A 22,917-nucleotide genomic window follows, 5' to 3' on the forward strand; every position below is an offset into this window, starting at 1 on the left:
TAAGGCACTTGGCTGCAAAGCCTACTGACCCAGGATTGATTCCCCAGTACACACATAAGCCAGATGCACATGATGGTGCATGAGTCTGGACTTCCTTTGCAGTGGGGCAGAGGCTCTGGCGCACCCATTCTCTTTCTCTATCTGCCTCTTTCTCTCTCTCAAATGAATAAATAGAAATTACATATATATATATATATATATATATATATATATATATATATATATATATATATACTTTTTTTTTGGTTTTTCGAAGTAAGGTCTCACTCTAGTCCAGGCCAACCTGGAATTCACTATGTAATCTCAGGGTGGCCTCAAACTCATGGTGATCCTCCTACCTCAGCCTTCCAAATGCTGGGATTAAAGGCATGCGCCACCATGACTGGCAGATGAAATAAAATTTTTTTAAAAAGCATGATATGGGTCTGGGAGAAGTGGCTTATCAGTTAAAGTTGCTTTCTTGCAAAACCTGCTGGCATGGGTTTGATTCCCCAGTACCCATGAAAATTAAGCTAGACACAAATTGGCACATGTGTCTGGATTTCATGTGCAGTGGCAAGAGGCACTGGTACACCATTCTCTCACTCTCTCAACTAAATAATTTTTTATATTTTTATTTACTTATTAGAAAGATTGTGTGAAAGAGAATGGGCATGTAGCCACTGCAAACAAACTCCAGATACATGCGCCACCATGTACATCTGCCTCCCAAGTGCTGGGATGTGGAGTCTTCAGCAATAGGGTCTTACCATCTATTCCTGGTGGGAAACCAAGAGCCTTTGCAGTGACCTGTAATGTTTTGGGGGGCATCAGGGACCTCCCTGGCCAACAACTCATTGGAAGGTATCCCATCTACCCTAGGCATTTTCATTCCTACTTTCATGCCATATATACACATACATATATGATTTTGTGTAATTATATAAAATTTAGTAACCACAAATGAGAGAAAACACTGTGTTTGTCTACCTGAGACTTTGCTTAATATGATTATCTCCAGTTACATCTATTTTTCTGCAGATGACATTATTTCATTCTTTATGGCTAAAAGCCATTCCACTGTGTATGTCCACACTTTTTCTGTTACTGGACACCTAGACGGGCTCTATAACTTAGCTATTATGACTTGTGCTACTGATGTGCGTGTCGCTGTGATATGCTGACTCGGAGTCCTTCAAATAAATACCCAGGAGTGGTATAGCTGGGTCATACGGTAGATCTATTTGTAATGTTTTAAGAAACTTCTATGGGTATTTTTTGCATATGTGTGTTCATATGCCCATGAATGTGCCCAAGTGGTATCCCATGCACTGTGCTTGCCTGCAGTGGGATGTGCTTCCTTGTAGTGGCTCAAAAACATCGAGTGTCCTGCTCCATCACTCTTTAGCTCATTTTAACTGAACCTGGAGCTTGTCATTTTTTCACAAGTCCTGGCCATTCTCCAGTCCCTGCTCTCCACAGGACTGGATTATAGACATGCATGGCCATGCCCATCTGCTTTTGTGGGTCCTCAGGATCAAACTTGAGTAGTCTTCCAGGCCTTATCAGGTCCTCATTCTTGGACAGCAAGTGTTCTTAGCCACTGAATCATCTCTCTAGCTCTTTTCTCTATGGATAATTTTAAAAATAGGTATATTTTACAATTTATTTATTTGCAATCAGAGAGAAAGAGATAAAGAATGAGAGAGTGGGAATGGACATGCCAGGGCCTCTTGCCGTTGCAAATGAACTCCAGATGCATGTGCCACTTTGCTTATGGCTTTACATGGGTACTGGGAAATCGAACCTGAGCATTCAGGCTTTGCAAACAAGTGCCTTTAACCACTGAGCAATCTCCCCAGCCCCTCTACAGCGATTTTTTTCTTTGTTGTTTTCAAGGTAGGGTCTCGGATGTGAGGGCAATCTGGCAGCGGCATCTGTCACCCCATTGATCGCCAGGGTTGGTTTGGCTGATCTGGCTGGCTGGCTAAGCGGGTGTCCCCTTCCTTCCTCACCGCTCCATGTGTGTCCCTCCTGAAGCAAGACGTCGACCTTCCCTGAATAGAGGAGGACCGGTCTTCAGTCAAGGGTATAGGAGTAGCTGTACTCCCCTGCTAGAACCTCCAAACAAGCTCTCAAGGTAGGGTCTCACTCTAGCCTAGGTTGACCTGGAACCACTGTGCAGTGCCAGGCTGGCCTTGAATTTATGGTGGTCCTCCTACCTCTGCTGGGATGAAAAGCATGGGTCACCATATCCAACTCTATGAGGATTTTTTTTTTATTGAGGGAGGGTGTAGCTCTAGTCCAGGCTGACCTGGAATTCACTATGTAGTCTCAGGGTGGCCTCAAATTCACAGTAATCCTCCAGAGTGTTAGGATTAAAGGCATGCACTGCAACACCCAGCTTCTATGGAGATTTTTTTAATATATTTTATTTATTTATTTGGGGGGGGGAGAATGAGTGTGCCATGGCCCATGTGTCTGGAGTTCATTTGCAGTGGCTAGAGCTCTGACATGCCCATTCTCTCTCTCTCCTTCTCTCTCTAATAAATAAAGACTTAATAAAGGAATATCTTTAAATTTTTAAGTATTAAATAGCATATGCACATAGCTTTTCTTATGTTTGCTTACTAGTAAAATGAGATTATATTATCTCTAAGTTTGTCAGCAAGAAAAATAAGTTGGGCTGGAGAGATGGCTTAGCGGTTAAGGCACTTGCCTGCAAAAATAAAAGACTCAGGTTCATTCCCCAGGGCCCATGTAAGCCAGATGCACAAGGTGACACATGCATCTGGAGTTCGTCGGCAGAGTCTGGAGGCCCTGGTGTTCTCATTCTCCCTCTGTATTTGTCTCTTTCTATCTCTCTATCAAATAAATGAATAAAATAAAATATGTTAAAAAAGAAAACTAAAGCCAGTGCGAGGCCACTGAGAAATCCTGCTGGACTGAGTGGAAGACCCCCTCCATGTAGACCAGCTGACAGAAGCTGGAAGAAGCCATTCGGCATGCAGTTCAACGGGAGAAAGAGAAATCACCAGTGAAGATACTCAACAGTACAAGCCTCATATTTTGCCAGCCAGGCCAAGTGAGCCAACGGGTGCAATAGTGGCACATCTGTCATGGTGGAAACCAACTGCCCTCTAATTGGGCTGGAGGCCCGCTCCATGGGAGGGAATACATCCCTGATGCTGGAAACTTAAAACAGGGGTAGTCATGAGCCATAGGGTATAACGTCTGCTGCTCTCTGGCTAAATGTATATACTATGCTTATCAAACTGCCCAATAAGCACTTCTCTTAATGTTCATACCCTTATATTAATGCTACTCTCACTTTTGGTAGAGAACCTTCTCTTTTCAGATGACAGTGACCTTGGGAGGACTCAGAAGGCATCATGGTGCTGGAAAGAAGTGACAGAGGAGTGCTCACCACTGCAATATCTCTATCACACCTTCCAAGGCTCAGGGTCCATTGCAGAAGAGGTGGTGGAAAGAATGTAAGAGCCAAAGGAAGGGTAGGACTCCTTACAACGTACTCCTCCAGACAAAATGGCATGGATATCCATGATCTCACAGTGCCTGACACTACCTATACAAGACCATCATAAGAGGAAGAGAAGATCATGACATCAAAATAAAAGGGAGGCTGATTGAGGGGGGTAGATATGATGGAGAGTGGAGTTTCAAAGGGGAAAGTGGGGGGCAGGAGGATATTATCATAAGATTTTTTTTATAATCATGGAAGTTGTTAGTAAAAAAAAAAAAAAAAAAATTGAAAAGAAAAGAAAAAAGAAAGCCAGGCATGGTGATGCACATCTTTAATCCCAGTACTCTGGAGGCAGAGGTAAGAGGATCACCATGAGTTCAAGGCCACCCTAAGACTACATAATGAATTCTAGGTCAGCATGAGCCAGAGTGAGACCCTGCCTCAAAAAGACAAAAAAGAAAAATAAGTTGATGGCTAGCTAGCTGCTTAATGTCTCATCTTCATATATAATAGTGATTGTTCTTCATGGTCAACATGACTGGGTTTGGAACCACCTAGGAAACACACCTCCGGGCATGTCTGTGGAAGAGCTTCCAGAGAGGATTCACTGAGGAGCGAAGACCCACTCTGCATGGAGGTTGCACAATCGCATGGGCTGGGATCCTGGATGGAGTAAAAAGACAGGAGGGAGCCATCGGTTCAAGCACTCCCCTTTTCTCTGCTCCGTGAACTGCCTCTGGGTGAGGAGGCGGCGGCTGCCACAGCTGCGAGCTGCTCCTGCTGCCATCTTGCCCCACCACGAGAGAGTGCGCCCTCAAACCACAGGCCACGAGAAATCCTTCTTCCCTTAAACTGTATTGTGTTACAGCAATAAGAAGAGTGATGACTATAGCGATCCAAGCATAATTGTTATCAATAAGTAACAAGATAAAATACCCACATAAAACATATACTTCTCGGGCTGAAGAGATGGCCCAGTGGTTAAGGCGCTTGTCTGTAAAAATATACTTCTGATGCCAGAGGTTTTAACATTTATTATCAAGAATGGAAAGTTGAGAGCTGGAGGGATGGCTTAACAGTTAAGACACTTGCCTACAAAGCCAAAGGATCCAGGTTCGATTCCCCAGGACCCACATAAGCCAAATGCACAAGATGGCACATATATCTGGAGTTTGTAGCACCTAGAGGCTCTGATGTGCCCATTCATTCTCTCTCTCTTTCTTTCTCTCTCTCTCTCTCTAATAAATAAATAAATAAAAATAAATATGTTTAAAAACAAGAATGGAAAGTAAAAGCTGAGGGATATGTGTACAACCAATTTAATTCTCAGACTTAGGCAAAACAAAACAAAAATTTAAGAGGACAAGAATATCCTCTAACTGGGCTGGAGAGATGGCTTAGCGGTTAAGCGCTTGCCTGTGAAGCCTAAGGACCCCGGTTCGAGGCTCAATTCTCCAGGACCCACGTTAGCCAGATGCACAAGGGGGCGCACGCATCTGGAGTTCGTTTGCAGTGGCTGGAAGCCCTGGCGTGCCCATTCTCTCCCTCTCTCTCTCTATCTGCCTCTTTCTGTCTCTGTCACTCTCAAATAAATAAAAATGAAGAAAAAAAATTTTTAAAGAATATCCTCTTACTAATTCCTCATTATAGAGACCAAAGACATTTGGGCCTGTTAATAAATGTGCCTGTGTCACACTGATAAACTATGGTGAGGAAGCCTGCGCCTCTAGAAATGCAGGCTGATAGGCTGGCCAATCTACAGACTGCCTGTGTGATATACAACTTACAGTTGCTTGGTTCCTAGTGTTCTCTAGAAATTAAGGCTCTGAGCAGTTGATAACTCTAACAGAATGTGTATAATTATCCAGACATAGTGGTGCATGCCTGTAATCTCAGCACTCAGGAAGCAGTGGCAGAGGCAGAAGGATTGCTGCAAATTCAAGGCCAGCCTGGTTAACATAATGAATTCCAGGCTAGCCAGGGCTATATATAGAGACTCTGTCTCAAAAACAATATATACTGTGAACTGAACTACAATCACTAGAAATAATAGCAGAAAAACTATATGCTGGTATACAAATAAGTGTAGACTGTCTTTTTTTAAAATTTCATTTATTTATTTGAGAGAGAGAATGGGTACACTAGGACCTCCAGTCACTGCAAACAAACTCCAGACATGTGCTCCCCTTGTCCATCTGGTTTACGTGGGTCCTGGAGAATTGAACCAGGATCCTCTGGCTTTGCAGGCAAATGCCTTGACCACTAAGCCATTTCTCCAGCCCAAGACTCTCTTATTTTTATTTATTTATTTATATATTTTTGAGGTAGAGTCTCACTCTAGCTCAGGCTGACCTGGAATTCACTATGTAGTCTCAGGCTGGCCTTGAACTCACAGCAAGGAACTCCAAATCAAAACCACAATGAAATATTATCTTTCTTTGCTTAGAATGATAATTATCAAAAAGACAAAACAATCTGGGAGTGGTGGCACAGGCCATGAATTCAAGACCCAAGGTAGAGCCAGACATGGTGGTGTAAACCTTTAATCCCAGCACTCCAGAGGTAGAGATAGGAGGATCACCATGAGTTGGAGGCCACCCTAAGACTACATAGTGAATTCCAGGTCAGCCTGGGCTAGAGTGAGACCCTACCTTGTAAGGAAAAAAAAAAAAAACAATAGTAAAGGAAATGATTTACCAGCATATTGAAAAGATAACTGTATTTCTATGTACATTCCAGGACTATTAATAACAGCGAAATCATGTGCTCAAAGTATGTCCATAAAAGGATAAATAAAATATGACATATACATGATGAAATACTGCTCAGTCATAACATAATGACATCTTATCATTTGATTTGCAACATGGGTAAAATTGGAGAACATTATCTATCTATCATCTCTCCGTGAGGTCTCATTCTAGCCCAGGATGACCTGGAACTCACTCTGTAGTTCCAGGATGCCCTTGCATCCACAGCAATCCTCCTACCCCTGCTTCTTTATTTTTATTTATTTATTTATTTATTTTTTGAGGTAAAGTCTCACTCTACCTCAGGCTGACCTAGAATTCACTATGTAGTCTCAGGGTAGCCTCAAACTCATGGTGATCCTCCTATCTCTACCTCCCAAGTGCTGGGATTAAAGGTTTACACTACTACTCCTGGCTCTACCTCGGGTCTAAAAAGCTGGGATTTAAGGCGTGCACCACCATGCCTGGCACTTTAAGCTTATTTTCATGAATGTAAACAGACAAAAGAGAAGTAGAGAGAACTGTGGCTACAAGTCTGGGATGTTTGGAAGGTAATGTGATGTTAGCCAAAAGATAAATGCTCATGGTTATATAGGAGGAATAAGTTAAAGAGTTAGTTCAATTACATAATATGGTTACAGTTAATGGCAACATGATGTATTCTTCAAAAAATGCAGAGGTGTTGCTAGCTATTCTCACCACAAAAAAATGATAATCCTAAGAGGCAAGTCATTTTTTATTTAACAATATTTAATTATTCCACAATATATATATTCTTGTTTTGTTTTTTATTTTTCGAAATAGGGTCTCCTGTAGTCCAGGCTGATCTGGAATTAACTATGTAGTCTCGGTAGAGGTCTCTGATCAGGGTGGTGCTTTGCTCAAATAAAGTGCTAAGCTTATTTTTTTTTAATTAATTTTTAAATTTCAGAGAGAGAAAGGGGCAGTTAGAGAGACAATGGGCACGCCAGGGTCTCCAGCCACTGCAAATGAAATCCAGACACATGCGCCACTTGTGCATCTGGGGTTGGGTCCTGGGGAATCGAACTGGAGTCCTTAGGCTTTGCAGGCAAATGCCTTAATCACTAAGCCATTTCCCCAGCCCCAAAGTGCTAAATCTAATTTGTCAAGTCTTTCCAAAGGGCAGCGGATGTACCTCAGTTGGTACAGTTCCTGCCTAGCATTCAGGAAGGCCTGGATTCCAACCCGAGAACCGCAAAGACTAATAATAATAATAATACAATACAATGAATAATCAAGTGTCTCCTATTCAACACACACCGAATCACTCTTAGTCGTACTCCTGGCCTCGACCTCGGCCTCTGCAAACTGGGGCGTCCTTAGTTCTGTCCCTAGTCTTCATCTCCAGCTTGCAATGCCAGACTCCACCCCAGGAAGTAGAAACGGGCGGCGATCTCTTTAAGGGCCCCCCCCTCCCCGCGAGGGCCGAATTCCCTCGGGGGATTTTCGCCCCCCCCCCCCCCCGGGCCAGAGGGAGGGCGGAGCCCGCTCACACGCCACGCGGCTCAGCCAATGGGAGCGCGCGCTGCGGGATTCGCGGTCCGCGCCTAGGGCGCTGAAAACCCGGCGCGCGCGGACGGCCGGCTCGGGGCGCGCGCCAGCCGAACGCTCCCACCCCCCTCCCCCGGCTCGCTCGGCCTCGGGCGGGCGCTGCCCCGCGTCCCCGAGCGCGCGCCTGGCCGCCCCCCGCCCGGCCCCGGAGAGGCGGTGTCGCCCTGCCAGCTATGGCCCCGGACGCGGTCCCCAACCCGCGCTACTTCACTTGGGAAGAAGTGGCGCAGCGCTCCGGGCGCGAGAAGGAGCGATGGCTCGTGATCGACCGGAAGGTGTACAACATCAGCAATTTCGTCCGCTCGCACCCCGGGGGCTCGCGGGTCATCAGCCACTACGCCGGGCAGGATGCTACGGTGAGCGCCGCCAAGTGGGGACGCGGGACCGGGGGAGGCTCGCCGGCCGCGGCTCCGGGCCGAGTGCGCGGGAGAAAGGAAGTTCGGCCCCGTAGGCAGAACCACCGCTGCTTGGGGGAAAGCCTGCTTGCAGGTCTGGTGGCCGGTCGGGTGGCGGGCAGATCATGGATGCAGGGCCCGAGAAGGACTCGGAAAACAGGTCTAGGGGATGGGGAGGGAGACCGGCAACACGCACTCACAAACAAAGGGCTGGCTGCGCGTCCGGGCATTCCCTCGGCCAGCCCCTGCGCGCCGGCCCTCGGCGCGGACGGGATCGCGAGCTGGGCCCGGAAGGAGAGCGAGTGTGCTGTGCTGGGCTTCGGGGCGGCCGGGCTACCGTGCGAGGGCCGCGGGGAGGAGGAGTCGGTGGAGGGTCGACTGCCAGTCACGTCCTGTCTCGTGGGCTGGGATGGTGAAGCGCAGCCCTGGGCTGACCTCGAATGCCGGATCCCACTCGTGAGCTGGAGCCGGGAGGTAGCAGGATAGAACCACTCTCGAAGACAGAGCCGAAACCGAGAGCTCGCTGCTTTGATGAGGCGGCTTGCACCGTGTGAAGATCGGTGGGCTGGGAAGAGATGTGCATGGGTCTGAGAGAGCTTGCGGGCGCTGGGGAACAGTGAGCACAGGAGCGGTATGCATTGGCATACGTTCAGCTTGGAATTCCAGGACTGTCCTCGCTCCAACTATTCATCGAAGAGGACTCCAGGGTGGTAGATACTTTGCTGGGGCGCGTCCCTTCCCCCTTGGGCCTCGTTTGCAGGGTCAGTGTGCGCCCTAGCCTGCTTTTTCTCTTTATGTTCTCAACTTCTCCTTGAGCCAAAGCTCAAGGGTGAGACTAGGGGGTTACGCCTTGGGACCTTAAAGTTTGGTTGTTTTTTTTTCCTCTACGGATCGCCCCCCTGTTGGATCCCTATATAGCGCCTAACCCCTTCCCCATCCTCTGACCTTTCTCGCTAAGTCTCCCCTAAGGAACCCTACTATGTACTCCCTGCCGTTGCCAACCTCAGACCAGGCCTGAGCTGGTCACCCAAGGTGATCACTCCAGAGTCCCCACCGCTGCGTGCTCGGTCCTAGGCATGCGCAAGATGGTGGAGCCCTCCAGTGCTTGGGCTCCCCCTCGCAGTGTTGATTTTGGGGCCAGGGACGCTGCTACTAGGACAGCAATTGGCCTGGATATGTGGTGCCACTGTCCGTAGCCCCGCCCCACTTGCTGCTTCTCCTCTTTGGACCTGCCCCCTCCCAATTTATGGAAACGAATCTAGTAGGGGAGGACCCCACCTTGTATAACCGAAATTTGTCATCCCGGAACAAGAAATGGCCAGAGTAAATCAGGGAAATAATGAACCCTGACCAGAACAGTTGCCAGCAAGTGAAGAGAAAGAAATGTGAAAGTTCCTAGGCTCTGGCCCAAGGAATCTTCCTGTTCACAGTTTATGGACAAGCTGGCTAAGAAAGAAAAGGATAGAAAAGGCTCATAACCCTTCTAACTCCTTCACACCTATGCTAAGTTCCTGGGCCAAGTTGTCTGCAGACCTGTAAGCCGCCTCCCCCCCCCCCCCCCCCCGCAGGTGGCCCTGAGGGGAGGGGTTGCTTCCCCTCCCTTAGTATAGTTCCTGACCAAGAAGAACCCTAATGTAGGTGATCTTGAGTTGTGGGTGGCAAGACTGGCCTGATCTTTCTGGAAGGATAGTGACCAGAGGGGTAGGAGTCTCTGCTTCCTTCAGTGAGGGTGCATCCTTGTTGCATGCAGCAGGATGGCTTTGGCTTTTGGCTTTTGGCTTTTGGCTTTTGGTTGAGCCCTGCCCACCTCTGAATCCTGGAAACTGGGGCTGACCCCTCACCTTTCTGCCTTCTCACATTTGCAGGATCCTTTTATAGCATTCCACATCAACAAGGGCATTGTGAGGAAGTATATGAACTCTCTGCTGATTGGAGAACTGTCTCCGGAGCAGCCCAGCTTTGAGCCCACCAAGAATGTAAGAGACCCTGCTTGCTGTTTGGTTGTTGAAGGAGAGGGGTGCGGGTGCTCACAGTGTCACAGGTAAGGAGGGTTCTGGGAGTCCTGGGACCTCTTCCTCTATCGCATAGCTAGATAGTCATAAGGTCAGTGGAGAGGGCTTTGGAATCTCTGCTTCTCCCAATGCTGCCATCACCAGCATCATACCTATTTAATGAACACCTGCAGTGTGCCAAGCCCAAGTTCAAACACATGATCCTCATCCGTTTATACATGAGAAAACTGAGGCTCAGAGAGTTTAAGCAACACATTCAGAGTTCACATAGTCAGAGGCAGAGCAGGGAACCCAAATTCAGTCTACTTGCCTGTTGGGCATGACCCTATCCATCACAGCTCCTCCTGCCATCTTTCCTCATCATGACATTGCTGCCTAGGACTAGGACCTTCTCACACATCCTCTGTGGAAGGTTCTTGAGCCTGAGAGGGTTGGGCTGCTGCTTGGAGGAATTAACAGCTCCACTCTTCCACAGAAAGAGCTGACAAATGAATTCCGGGAGCTGAGGGCCACAGTGGAGCGAATGGGCCTCATGAAGGCCAACCATCTCTTCTTTCTGCTGTACCTGTTACACATCCTGCTGCTGGATGTTGCTGCATGGCTCACTCTTTGGCTCTTTGGGACATCCCTGGTGCCCTTCTTCCTCTCTGCAGTGCTGCTCAGTGCAGTTCAGGTGAGTGCCTTTGACCAGCCAAGTGTACAACCATCTTGACATCCCTGGAGAAAGGATCAAGGCCAGAATCCTGCTGAGCTCAGAAGATGTGCAGGAGAGTGGTGCAGGAAGGACACACACTCCACTGTCTCAGGCTTTTAGCTGCTCATTAGCTACATGCACATCTTTGATTCTCTTAGCCTCTCTTAAGCAGCGTCTATGGCCAGACCACCCTGAACACACCCGATCTCTCTTAGCCTCTCTAGTTGCTCTTTCCTGGGCTCCCTTCCTATGGAATTGTTCCCTGAAACTTCAAGTTAAGGTTCCGTCCCAGCTGAAGTGTACCAGGAACCAAGAGCTTGGTTTCTGTCTTCCCACCGCTGACATCGTCCAATATGCCAAACATGACCCAGCCCCAGTACCACACTAATATTTTGAATTCTGGATTTCAGTCCACCATAAGTTATGGTACTTTAGACCTGGGGAAACTGAAGAATAAAGGGTTGTGATTTGCTTCTGCTCACATAGGAGCCAGTGGTTCCTTGGCATGGTACAGTCGTCCCAGGTCTGGGTGGGTGGAGGACAAAAGGCTTCTGAAGGCAATGCTGAGGTTCAGGAAAGAGACCGGGGCTGCTCTGGGAACTAACCTTTCTCTCCTAGGCCCAAGCTGGTTGGCTGCAGCATGACTTTGGGCACCTGTCAGTCTTCAGCACCTCTACCTGGAACCACCTGCTACATCATTTTGTGATTGGCCACCTGAAGGTCAATGAGATGTGGGAGGCTCTTCGAAACCCCAGCCCATAAAGGGTTGTAGAGGTTGGGGGGGGGGGATGGCTCTAGGTTTCCACACTCACACTCAGTTCTCTGTAGGGGGCCCCAGCCAGCTGGTGGAACCACATGCACTTCCAGCACCACGCCAAGCCCAACTGCTTCCTCAAAGATCCTGACATCAACATGCATCCCTTCTTCTTTGCCTTGGGGAAGGTGCTTTCGGTGGAGGTGAGCTGAGGTATCAGGGCAGAGGTCTTGGGAAGTGGAAAGCAGCCTGCACAGTGGGGCTAGGCTCCGGGGCCCCTGCCTTTTGGAAGTTGTGGGAGGCAGCAGACAGTAAGCCTAACCAGTCATCTAGGGCAGAATCAGCCATCCTTCCTAGGTAGAATTCAGTCAGAAAATAGTTCCTGCATAAAATACCCAGCTGGTGACAGGAGATTGCTGTGCAAGCCATTGCTTATCCTTGAAAGTAACATGAGGCACTTCCTTGGGGTCCTGCTTGACACATCTGCCCTAGGAAGTCACTTCCTGCACTCCTGTACTTAGTGTTTCTGACTCTTACGCTGGGTATCCAGATCCACTTGCTCTTTTTTTTTTAGAGAGAGAGAGAGAAAAGAGAATTGGTGTGCCAAGGGCTTCAGTCCCTACAATCTAACTCCAGATGCTTGCGCCACCTAGTGGGCATGTGCATCCTTATGCTTGCCTCACCTTTGTGCATCTGGCTAAGTGGGATCTGGACAGTAGAGCATGGGTCCTTATGCTTCTCAGGCAAGTGCTAAGCCATCTCTCCAGCCCTAACTTGCTCTTTTTAAAACAACCCAATCTCAAGGGGAACTCACCAGGTGCCCACAAAAATTACATTAACTTCCTCCAGTGATTTAATTACTCCCTCTTAAAGGCTCACCTCTTAAAGGTCCAGCTTCTCCCAACATTACATTGAGGGACCAAACAGTCAACACAGAACCCAATAGAGGACAAACAACGCCAAGCCATAGCTCCCGTCTGGCCTGTCTTGGCTTGGATTGACACCTGCTGCTTCATTTGTCCCCTGTGACTGCATCTGCCCTCTGCACTTCACTTACCCACCTCTAGCCAAAACCACCCTTTTCCTTTTTTCTTCTTCTTCTTTTTTTTTTTTTCAAGGCAGGATTTCACTGTAGTCCAGGCTGACCTTGGAATTCAGTTTGTAGTCTCAGGGTGAGTTTGAACTCACAATGATCCTCCTTTTTTTTTTTTTTTAATTTGAAAGGAGAGAGGCAGATAGTGAAAAAGGGTGTGCCATGGTCTCCTAGCCACTGCAAATGAACTCCAGAAACATGCACCACCTTGTGCCTCTGACTTTATGTGGGAATTGGGGAATTGAACCCTGGGCTGTTAAAGATATAAGCAAGCACCTTTAACCACTGAGCCATCTTTCCATCCCACAAAGCACCATTTTAAAACACAAGGCAGACCATGGGTAGGCAAGTTCAAGGCCTGCCTGGACTATAGAACAGATCAAGCCACATACTCTTGACCTTACAAGGGCTTTTTGAAATGCTTTATGATTTGGCCCCTGCCCAGTTTTCTGGTCTTGAAAATGTTAAAGACCTTTGTCAGGCTGTTCCTTCTGCTTCAGATGCCCTTCCCCCGAATTTTTGCACTGATGGCCGTTTGTTTTGTTTTTTAAAAAGATATATTTATTTGAGACAGAGCGGGACAGAGAGTGAGAATGGGTGCACCAGGGCCTCTAGCCACTGCAAACAAACTACATATGCATATGCCACCCTGTACATCTATCTGGCTTACATGGAACCTGGAGAATCAAACCTGGGTCCTTAGGCTTCGCAGGCATGCACCTTAACCACTAAGCCATCTCTCCAGCCCTGTTGGCCCTTCTTATCATCCCTGTTTGAGTTTAGGTATCAGGGCCTAAGGGAGGACAGATCTGACCACCTCTGCCAAATTGCTGCCTTTCTGTTTGTCCTGTTTTACCTGCTTGTAACCTGTAGATTATTTTTTAATATTTTTACTTATTTGCAAGCAGAAAGAGAGAATGGGACACCAGGGCCTCTAGCCACAGCAAGTGAACTCCAGATGCATGCACCTCCCTGTGCATCTAGCTGTACATGGGTACTGGGAAATTTAGCTCGGTTGTTAGGTTTTACAGCCAAGTGCCTAAACTAGTGAGCCGTCTCTCCAGCTCCTCTGTAAATTGTTTTGTGTTCTACTTACAAGTTTACTACCAGTGTCATCTCTTGGAATTATAAGCTCCTTGCATGGAGTGCAGGGGGAGCTCTGTACTGTTCACACACTTCAGGCTCTGAGTAAACTAGAACAGTGCTGGGCGTGGTGGCGCACGCCTTTAATCCCAGCACTCGGGAGGCAGAGGTAGGAGGATCACTATGAGTTCCAGGCCACCCTGAGACTACACAGTGAATTCCAGGTCAGCCTGGGCTAGAGTGAGGCCCTACCTAGAAATAATAATAATAATAACGAGAACAGTGACAGGCAGTAGGCTCCCCAGCGCTTTGTTGAAGGCCTCATCTAGCTCTGCTTTGCTAGAACATACTTCCAATAAGCAACCTGTGGACACAGCAGCTCTTAGGTCAGATTCTGCTCTGCACAGAGGACTTGTGCTGTGTTTTATGTTTGTGTGATCCCCAGAACTAGTTGAGGCAAGAAATGCAGGGGCCATGGGAGTGAGACGTGAATCCACGTGAGGGGCTCTGGACTCACTGGATGCCCTGACAAGCCTAATGTTGTCTCTTCAGTAGCTTGGCTTATAAAATAGCCACCCACTGGGAAAAGTTTTACCAGAACCTTCAGATTGCCACATTGTTCTTGATAACCTTTCCACAGGTGATTAGGAAGTTCAGGTTGAGTTCAAGAGCCCTAAAGATTTTTGTTTTAATATTTCCTTTTTTTTTTTTTTTTTTTGCAAGGAGAGACAATGAGAACGGGCATGCCAGGGCCTCTTGCTATTGCAAATAAACTCAGTTGTGCATCTGGTTTTACATGAGCACTGGGGGATGAACTCAGGGTATCGGGCTTTGCAAGCAAACTGCCTTTTAACTGCTGAGCTATTTCTCTAGACCAAATGACCATAAGATATCTCTTTATTTATTTATTTGAAAGACAGAGAGGGAGGGGGAAGGGAGAGAGAAAAAGACCATAAGATTTTAATAGAAGGGATCAGATTCTGGACATGGAGTGCTTACCAGTAGGGGGGCAAAAATAGTGTTCTGTGGAGACTCACTGATCCAAAGAGTACAGATGGTGACAGGAAGGGAAAGTGGTAAGACCTGTGCAGCAAATTTGGATGACAGATCAGGAGTTCTGAAGACTGTCAGCCACATGCCTCGTGTGGGCCTTGTCATGGTACATGCAGCCCAGGGCCTCTTGCTACAGATGCTGGGCTAGGGCTGCACCTGACAGCTTTCCACTGGTACCAGCCAGCTGAGGGCCACTGACATAGGGCTTAGCATCTGAGCAGAGAAAGCCAAGGGTATGCAGAGATGAGTGGGTGACTGGTGTCTGCCTACCACTGACTTTATTTTTTGTTTGTTTTTTTTCCTTAACAGCTTGGGAAACAAAAGAAAAAATACATGCCATACAACCACCAGCACAAGTACTTCTTCCTGAGTGAGTGTCTGCAGCCCTGGGGACCCGTCTTGGGAGAGGTGTGGAATGTGAGGAAGAAGTGGCTTTCCAGGAGACTATGATATTAAACTCCATGAATGACCCAGGAGGAAGGCTAATACTCTACCAAGGAGCACATGGCCTGTACCACGGAGTAAACTCAACAAGCTTTTTATTTGATGAGCTATTTGCACTAAATCCTCCAACCTCATCCCAGGTTCCAGGAGGAAATTAGTGGTCAGTAGAGGCCTCCTAATGAAGCTTGAAACCTTGTCAAACAGATGGGGTCACTTAAGGTGATCTTTTGGGACACAGTTCAAATAGCTGTGGGCAGTGGGACCCAAACAGTGTTGCTAATGACAGAGATCTCCGTGGTCCCCTTAAGCTCTTTCTGGAGCTTGCTGTGTATTTTCTGCTTTCTGAGTCTGAAATAATGCCCCTAATTTAAAACTCCTCTAAGATTTCAAGTTTTGGGCTGAGGAGATTGCTCAATGCATAAAGTGCTGGCTATGCAAGCCTGAGGACCTGAGTTCAGTGCCCATGTACAGCAAGGTGAATAGCATGTCTGTCTGTAAACAGTGTGCCCATGGGGAAAAGGGAGGTAGAGAGGAGGACCCTGGAGCTCTTGGGCCAGCTACCCTGGTGAATGCAGCAGCAAACAAGAGACCCTGACTCAAAACAAGGTAGACTGACCCTTGAGGTTGTCCTCTGACCTCCACAAGTGTGCTGTGGCATGCATGTACCCACATTCACATACATGAACATACACACAATTGAAATAACTCTTTTTTACAATTTGAGGTTCTCTTGGGCAGGTGGTAGGGCAGGTTGGTGCTTTGTTGTTAACTTGGTTTTGTTTGAGAGTCTCGTGTAACCCATGCTGACCTTAGGCTTGCTGCATAGCCAAGGTTGTCCTTAAATTCCTGATCCTCCTGCCTCTACTTCCCAAGTGCAGAGATTGCAAGTTCTTAAAGGGTTTTTAAAGGAAAAGGGGGAAAGAATGAAGTTTTCCAAATTGCCAATTACCAGCTGTCCCTACTAGAAAAAATTGGGGGAGACTGATGATAGAGCAAAGATGCCCTTCCACAAAGAAGAATGTGAGATTCCAGGACATGTGCCACCATGGAGGGGCCATAGGTGGGCATGGTCAGAGGTGCCCCTCAGCCTGTGGAGGGTCAGCAGGGACCTCTCCAACACCTGGCATCTCCTGCCCGTGCCCCGTGAGCCACTTGGTGGAGCAGCTGGGAACATGACAGGGCTGCAGGGCAAGGCTGTGGCGTATTCTTTGCAGGGCCTGGGAGCCGAGCACATTCCATGCTTGAGCTCCCCTGTGCCCTCTTCCACCACAGAGAGATGTTTCACCCCCTCACCTTCCCTGGCATCCTCCTAGAGATGTGCCTTCTCCAGGCTTGTGTTCCTGCCCACCCTCAGTGCCCGGTGGCTTGAGCGCCATTAAGGCAGCTGAAGAAGTGACAGGAGAGGGCAGGAAGGAGGAGCCTTGTACTGGGGACCGTCTCCACAGCAGCCCTTTCTGATCCCCGGGCTGCTCATGCCATGTCTGTCTCCTTGTTCTCCTCAGTTGGGCCCCCAGCTTTGCTGCCTCTCTACTTCCAGTGGTATATTTTCTATTTTGTTGTCCAACGGAAGAAATGGGTGGTGAGTATCCATGACCCAAGAGTTCCACATCCTGGGTTCTTACTTATTTATTTGACAGAGAAAGAGGGGGAGAGAATGGGCGTGTCAGGGCCTCCAGCCACTGCAAATGAACTCCAGATGCATGCGCCCCCTTGTGCATCTGGCTAACGTGGGTCCTAGGGAATCGAACTGAGGTCCTTTCGCGTTGCAGGCAAATGCCCTAACCACTAAGCCATCCCTCCAGCCCCCATCCTGGGTTCTTCAGTCCTTGCAAAGGAAATGGGAAAACAGACTGACTCCATATCCAGTTGAGAACAAAAATAGTAGAACCAGGTCCAAATGTGCCTTCTCTCTAGGCAGGACAAAGTGACTTGGGCTCAGCAGGCAACTTGGTTCCCAGAGCCTGGCTGTGCAGCCAGTCCCTTAGTTACCCGAGCCAGGCAGAACACCAGGTGGAGAGAATCGGGGAAGAGACAGGGAGACTACTCTTGCTCTCAGGGGAACATCTCATGAAGTGGAATGTGGCGATAGGGCAATGAAGGACAGAATCTGAACAGAGAAGTTGGAAGGTGAGGGTTGAGTCTGGCCATTTGACATGGGATGGGGGCTCAAGTGTTAGGAGAGAGTATAGTGTGCTTGGACGCTGCAGGAAGGGCCTGGAGCTTCGATCAGAGCAGGGTAGGCCAGTGTGGCAGCACATCGTTCATCTGGCATCACTTAAGATGAGATCGGGCGCATTCCTGGTGATGTGGCTGTAGACCGGCCGGGCAGCACTGGGGTATGCTGGAGGAGCTGCAAGCCGGGGGCTGAGCTTCCCTGTGAAGGGAAGAGGCTGGGGCACAGCCAGGAAAGGAGCAGCAGTGCCACTAGGTGTTCCCAGACAGGCCGCTGTGAGAAGCTGGGGCTAGCTGCAGCAGCCGGGGGGGAGGACACCTGTGGCAGTGCTGCTCTCCATTCACACTGCAGGACTTGGCCTGGATGGTCACTTTCTACGTCCGAATCTTCCTTACTTACATGCCGCTGCTGGGGCTGAAGGGCTTCCTGGGCCTTTTCTTCATTGTCAGGTGATGTCTGATGGGGCTTAAGGGCTGGCAAGGGAAGGTAGGGTGCTGGATCAGGTCCGGGCCTAGAGGATTCAGGATTTGGCCGGGGGAGGGTAGACAGGCTGGTGTGGCTGAGGAGTGACAGCTGTACTGGCTTTACTGTTTGTGGCCATGTACTACACTCAACAGGTTCCTAGAGAGCAACTGGTTTGTGTGGGTGACCCAGATGAACCACATCCCCATGCACATTGATCACGACCGCAACGTGGACTGGGTCTCCACGCAGGTAAGACTTGGTGAGAACACAACTAATGAAAAGGGTGGGTTGCTGACAGTAATAGCCCCCCTCTCCCAAAGACAAGAAAACATCTCCCTGACATTATTGCCTTATTGGCATGAGACTCCCCAAGTAGAGAGTAACCAGGGCTGGGGGCAGTCCTGAACAAATGTCCCAGCCTGACTGACCTAGAAAATGCTAAACCCACTGTTCTGTGTCCTGACCTTCTCCAGCTCCAGGCAACGTGCAATGTCCACCAGTCGGCCTTCAATGACTGGTTCAGTGGGCATCTCAACTTCCAGATTGAGCACCAGTGAGTGGGGAGACAGGGAAGCAGGGATGGGAGTAGGGGCAGGAGTGGAGGAGCAGTGGCCACTGATTCATCCAACTTTTCCTGAAGCCTCTTCCCCACGATGCCCCGGCACAACTACCACAAAGTGGCGCCCCTCGTGCAGTCCCTGTGCACCAAGTACGGCATAGAGTATCAGTCTAAGCCCCTGCTCTCCGCTTTCGCTGACATCGTCTAGTGAGTACCGTCCCGGGATGCTGGTTGCCGAGAGGACAGGGTGGTGGGTATGCAGTAGAGCAGGGTGAGGAGCCACAGAGTTCCATTTAACTGCAGCGGAGGTCACCATAGCACAGGGGGCAGTGTTACTGGCTTGTGGCCAGGTCAGACCCTGTTTTCAGTGGAGTCATGCTCCCTGCCATCCCCCGCCTGTGTAACAGCCTCAGCCAGCTTCTTCAAAGCAGTGAGGAAAGCCTCTGGGGCAGAGAACCTGATAGGATGAAGCTCCATCTACAAGAATGGGACCACTCCATCTGTGGTGGCTCAGCCCTGCCTGCCACTCTGACTGTCCCCCGTGTTGTCCCTGCAGCTCACTGAAGGAGTCGGGGCAGCTCTGGCTGGACGCCTATCTTCACCAATAGCTCCTCCCTCCAGCGGGAAGGGAAGAGATGATCACTGGAGCCAGACCGAGAGGATTGTGGGGGACTGTGCCACTGGGACTCTAATACTCAGAGGGGGTGGGTTTGGGGACGTAAAGGCTTGTGTTCAGACCTGCCCCCTTTGCCTTCTAGGCACAAAGGAGGTGGGAGCACACAAGCCCCCGAAGGGGGCACTGTTGGGACAGGGTGTGAGTCAGTTTTGTTTTTTCCTACTTGGACAGGGCAGTTGGGTGGGAGCCAGTCAGTACTGGACGTCCACTCTTTGAAAGGGGAAGCTCATCTCCCCAGGCCGTACCTTAGCGACTCTTCACCCTCCTCACTAGCCTCAGAGGGACAGATGGCTCCATCACTTTGAACAAGATTTGGAAAGGAAGCATTCATGCATAGAATTTCGAGGCCTGGCACAACTCCTTGCCCAAGAACTCAGCTCAGTGCCCAGGGCAGGGTGTGACCTCTTCTGGTCCTGGCTGCTGAGAGAAGCCATTTCCCAGTTTCAGAAGTAGTCAGGACAAAGGTCAGAATGGTGCTTCTGGAGGCATTGGACCTAAAGGATCCTATCACCACTACTTTTGGATTCGTGTTCCATCCAGGTTCCAAAGAGAATATTAGATCCTAGATCTTGCCAAAATGGATGCTAGAGTTGCTGACTATTCAAAAATCCCCTTTGATTCACCTCTTCTAATCACCCCTCAAAGGAACCAAGAACTCCCATAAGGAGCTCACTCTACAAGCAAGGGGTGATGGGCTTTCCTACTCTGAGGAACAAATGGGGCTTCCCATAGTTTACTTTTCTTCCCAACCTGTAATTCTAAGTTTAACAAAACAGCAATTAGCACAGATGATTGAGGTTTTAGTCATAGTGTGTAAGGGCTGAGAGCAGACAATTTCTATCCCCTAAACTATGTTGCAGCAGGACGTTAACATAGCTCTAAATCAGAAATAGGAAAGTAGGGTTGTGAACACTGTTGCTTGAGCTAGGCGGCTCCATCTATTCCTGTTCAAGTGACTTGTTCTTCTGGAGAAAACAGGTATTTGGGATAGCTTCCTACACTGCCTACCGTCTAACAATGAAATATATTTTTTGCAACTAAGCACCTTTAGCCGTTGAGCCATCTCTAGCTCCAAAATATTTTGTAACCTTCTGGTTTATAAAAGTTAAGAGCAGTTTAAACTCATCCTTCCAGAAATAAACATAGGATATACTGGAAGAGTTTTGCTTAACTCCAGGGCCTATTAGTATTCATACTCTCCTTGCTTCCCAAATCCAGTCTTTTAGCCCTGTGTGGGCATTATCTGGTTCCTGTTAAACAGAATCTACTCTAAACATGTGGGCCATCTGGATACTTGAAGAGGAGCTTGAACTAGAAGGCCGAAGCACCACCCATGTTGAGTTGGGGGTGGGGGGCTATGACAGGAGGTCAAGGTGAGGGTAATAAGGCACACTGGGCTGCAGTATGGAGATGGACCGGGGTTGCTCAGGTTTTCCAGAACAAAGCTTAGGAAGTGCAGTTGCATAATTCAGGTCTTTCTCGGGACTGCTGTAGAATGTTTTATTGGTTTCCCTCCCTCCAGAATAGGTGTTGGTCCTTCCCCGTGCCTATTCCTTGCCACCTGAGGTATGGAGTGTGGCATCACCAGCCTGTCTAGCCCACTACTGGCTTTGAGCCCAGGCCACCAATCTCAGCAAACACCAGTAAGCTCTATGGTGCCAAGACCAGGTCTCCAAAGCACCCGAACCACTGTGGCCTTCCCTCCTCAGACTTTGCCACTGTGGTTTCACATGGTGACAAGTGACAAGACTCAGAATTTACAGTGGTAAAGAATCTGAAATTGGGCTGGAAAGATGGCTTAGCAGTTAAGGTATTTGCCTGCAAAGCCAAAGGATCCCGGTTTGATTCCCGAGGACCCATGTAAACCAGATGCACAAATGCACTGAGTTCATTTGCAGTGGCTGGAGGCCCTGTTGTGCCCATTCTCTCTCTCTCTGCCTCTTCCTCAGAAAAAAGAAAAGAAAATCTGAAATCCACTGACAGATGATATTAGAGAGGGAACATTGTCTCTGCTCATAAATAGTGGTAGAACATTTAAACTTAATGTTTGTTACCTGGCTAGGGGCATTTTAACTGAGTCTAATACAGGTTTCATTTATGTATGTCAATGTTGTTACCACATCCTAATAAAGCTAAAAGAATAAAAATTAATTTTGACCAAACAAAGGGTTCATTTAAAATTGTTATCCTGGTGCCACTGGTAAGTCCCTGTAGATGTCTTGACTCCCTTCAGAACCTGAATTGCTGCCAACTTCCCTTTATTTGTGTAAGCCTCCTTAGTAATGGAAGGAGTGTGCCTCCAGGCAATGAAAAACAAAGCCAGATCCTTCCCAGGACACCATTGTGCAGGTGCTAGGTTCCACACATGTGCCAGGTTGCATGGCTATCACGCCTCAATGCTCTCTTCACCCTTTGGTCCTCTAGTTTTCCATGAGTCATGCTCTCCCTTTTGGACTTGCTTTGAATTGGTTATACCCAGAAGTCTTACTCACCCGTCTCCTACCTCTGCCTCCCAAGTGCTGGGATTCAAGGTGTGCACCATGTCTACTCACCTGTATCTTTACCAATACAATGCTTGTCAGACTGCAGTGATGCCTGCCTTCCTCCTAAAAAAGCTTCTCATTAAAAACCTCAGCACATTTGCAGGCAGAAGTCATATTCTCTGCTGGTACCCATGCAAAGCTAGATGAGCAAACTATTTTAGACCAAGCAATTTGAGAGAATGCTGGCTACTCTACATGCTTGATGACCACAGGGTACTTTAATGAGAGCTGCTAGACTGAGGAAACGCATTCTCATCACTATCACTGCAGGTTTAGACTCCATTACTGAGTCAGAAAGTGGAGCCAAGGACTTGGTGTGGTTCACTTCTATCTGGAAAAGCTGTTTCCATTTACCAGCTGCTGTAGTGCTGCAGTGGATAGCAGCTTTCTCTACTGTCAGGACAGAATCCCATGTCTGCATTCATGTCAGACTCCACCTGGAAGTCACCCCATTAAAAAATTAAAAACAATGGCCAGACATGGTGGCGCACACCTTGAATCCCAGCACTTGGGAGGCAGAGGTAGGTGGACCACTGTTGAGTTCGAGCCCACCCTGAGACTACATAGCGAATTTCAGGTCAGCCTAAGCTAGAGACCGTACCTCGAGAAACACACACACAAAGGTATTTGTCGGGCTGGAGGGATGGCTTAGTGGTTAAGGTGTTTGCCTGCAAAGCCAAAGGACCCACATTGGCCAGCTGCACAAGGAGGCGCACACATCTGGATTGTTTGCAGTGGCTGCAGCCCTGGCATACCCATTCTCCTTCCCTCTTTGTCAAATAAATAACTTTTTATAACAACTTTTTCAAAAAAGGCATTTGTCCTTTATCAGTTTAATCTCTCTAGATATTTTCAACTTAAATTTTGGACTGGCAATAATAGAGATGCTAGTCAGAAACAGGCTAGGTTTTCACCAAACTATCAGGATTTTGAAACTCTCAAAAGTACAAACATCTCTGAGAACCACCTCAATCTGATATCACAGGTTTATGAATGTCAGCTTCAGCTTACAAAACAAAATGCTGGATGTTATGCTCTCCCCAGCCTGTTTTCTGAGGTAGCCTTGCTCTAGCCCAGGCTGGCCTGGAATTCACTGTGTTGTCTCAGGGAGGACTAAAACTCACAGCAACCCTCCTACCTCTGCTTCCTGAGTGCTGACATTAAAGCAGTGCACCACCATGCCTGGCT

At 48.3% G+C, this 22,917-nt stretch overlaps 1 protein-coding gene across 1 annotated transcript; it reads left to right on the forward strand.

Annotated features, from left to right (window-relative positions):
- Positions 1-7,913: 7,913 nt before the first annotated feature.
- Fads1 (fatty acid desaturase 1) lies at positions 7,914-21,348 on the forward strand. The gene is made up of 12 exons (XM_004667560.3): positions 7,914-8,141; positions 10,046-10,156; positions 10,668-10,865; positions 11,505-11,606; positions 11,715-11,843; positions 15,179-15,239; positions 16,816-16,892; positions 17,838-17,935; positions 18,104-18,200; positions 18,425-18,504; positions 18,592-18,717; positions 19,067-21,348. Exons 1-12 carry the CDS (start codon positions 7,959-7,961, stop codon positions 19,116-19,118), a joined length of 1,314 nt encoding a protein of 437 aa, XP_004667617.3. The 5' UTR covers positions 7,914-7,958; the 3' UTR covers positions 19,119-21,348.
- Positions 21,349-22,917: the final 1,569 nt, after the last annotated feature.

Source organism: Jaculus jaculus, chromosome 1 (assembly GCF_020740685.1).
Source record: "Jaculus jaculus isolate mJacJac1 chromosome 1, mJacJac1.mat.Y.cur, whole genome shotgun sequence".
In the NCBI taxonomy this organism is placed as follows: domain Eukaryota; kingdom Metazoa; phylum Chordata; class Mammalia; order Rodentia; family Dipodidae; genus Jaculus; species Jaculus jaculus.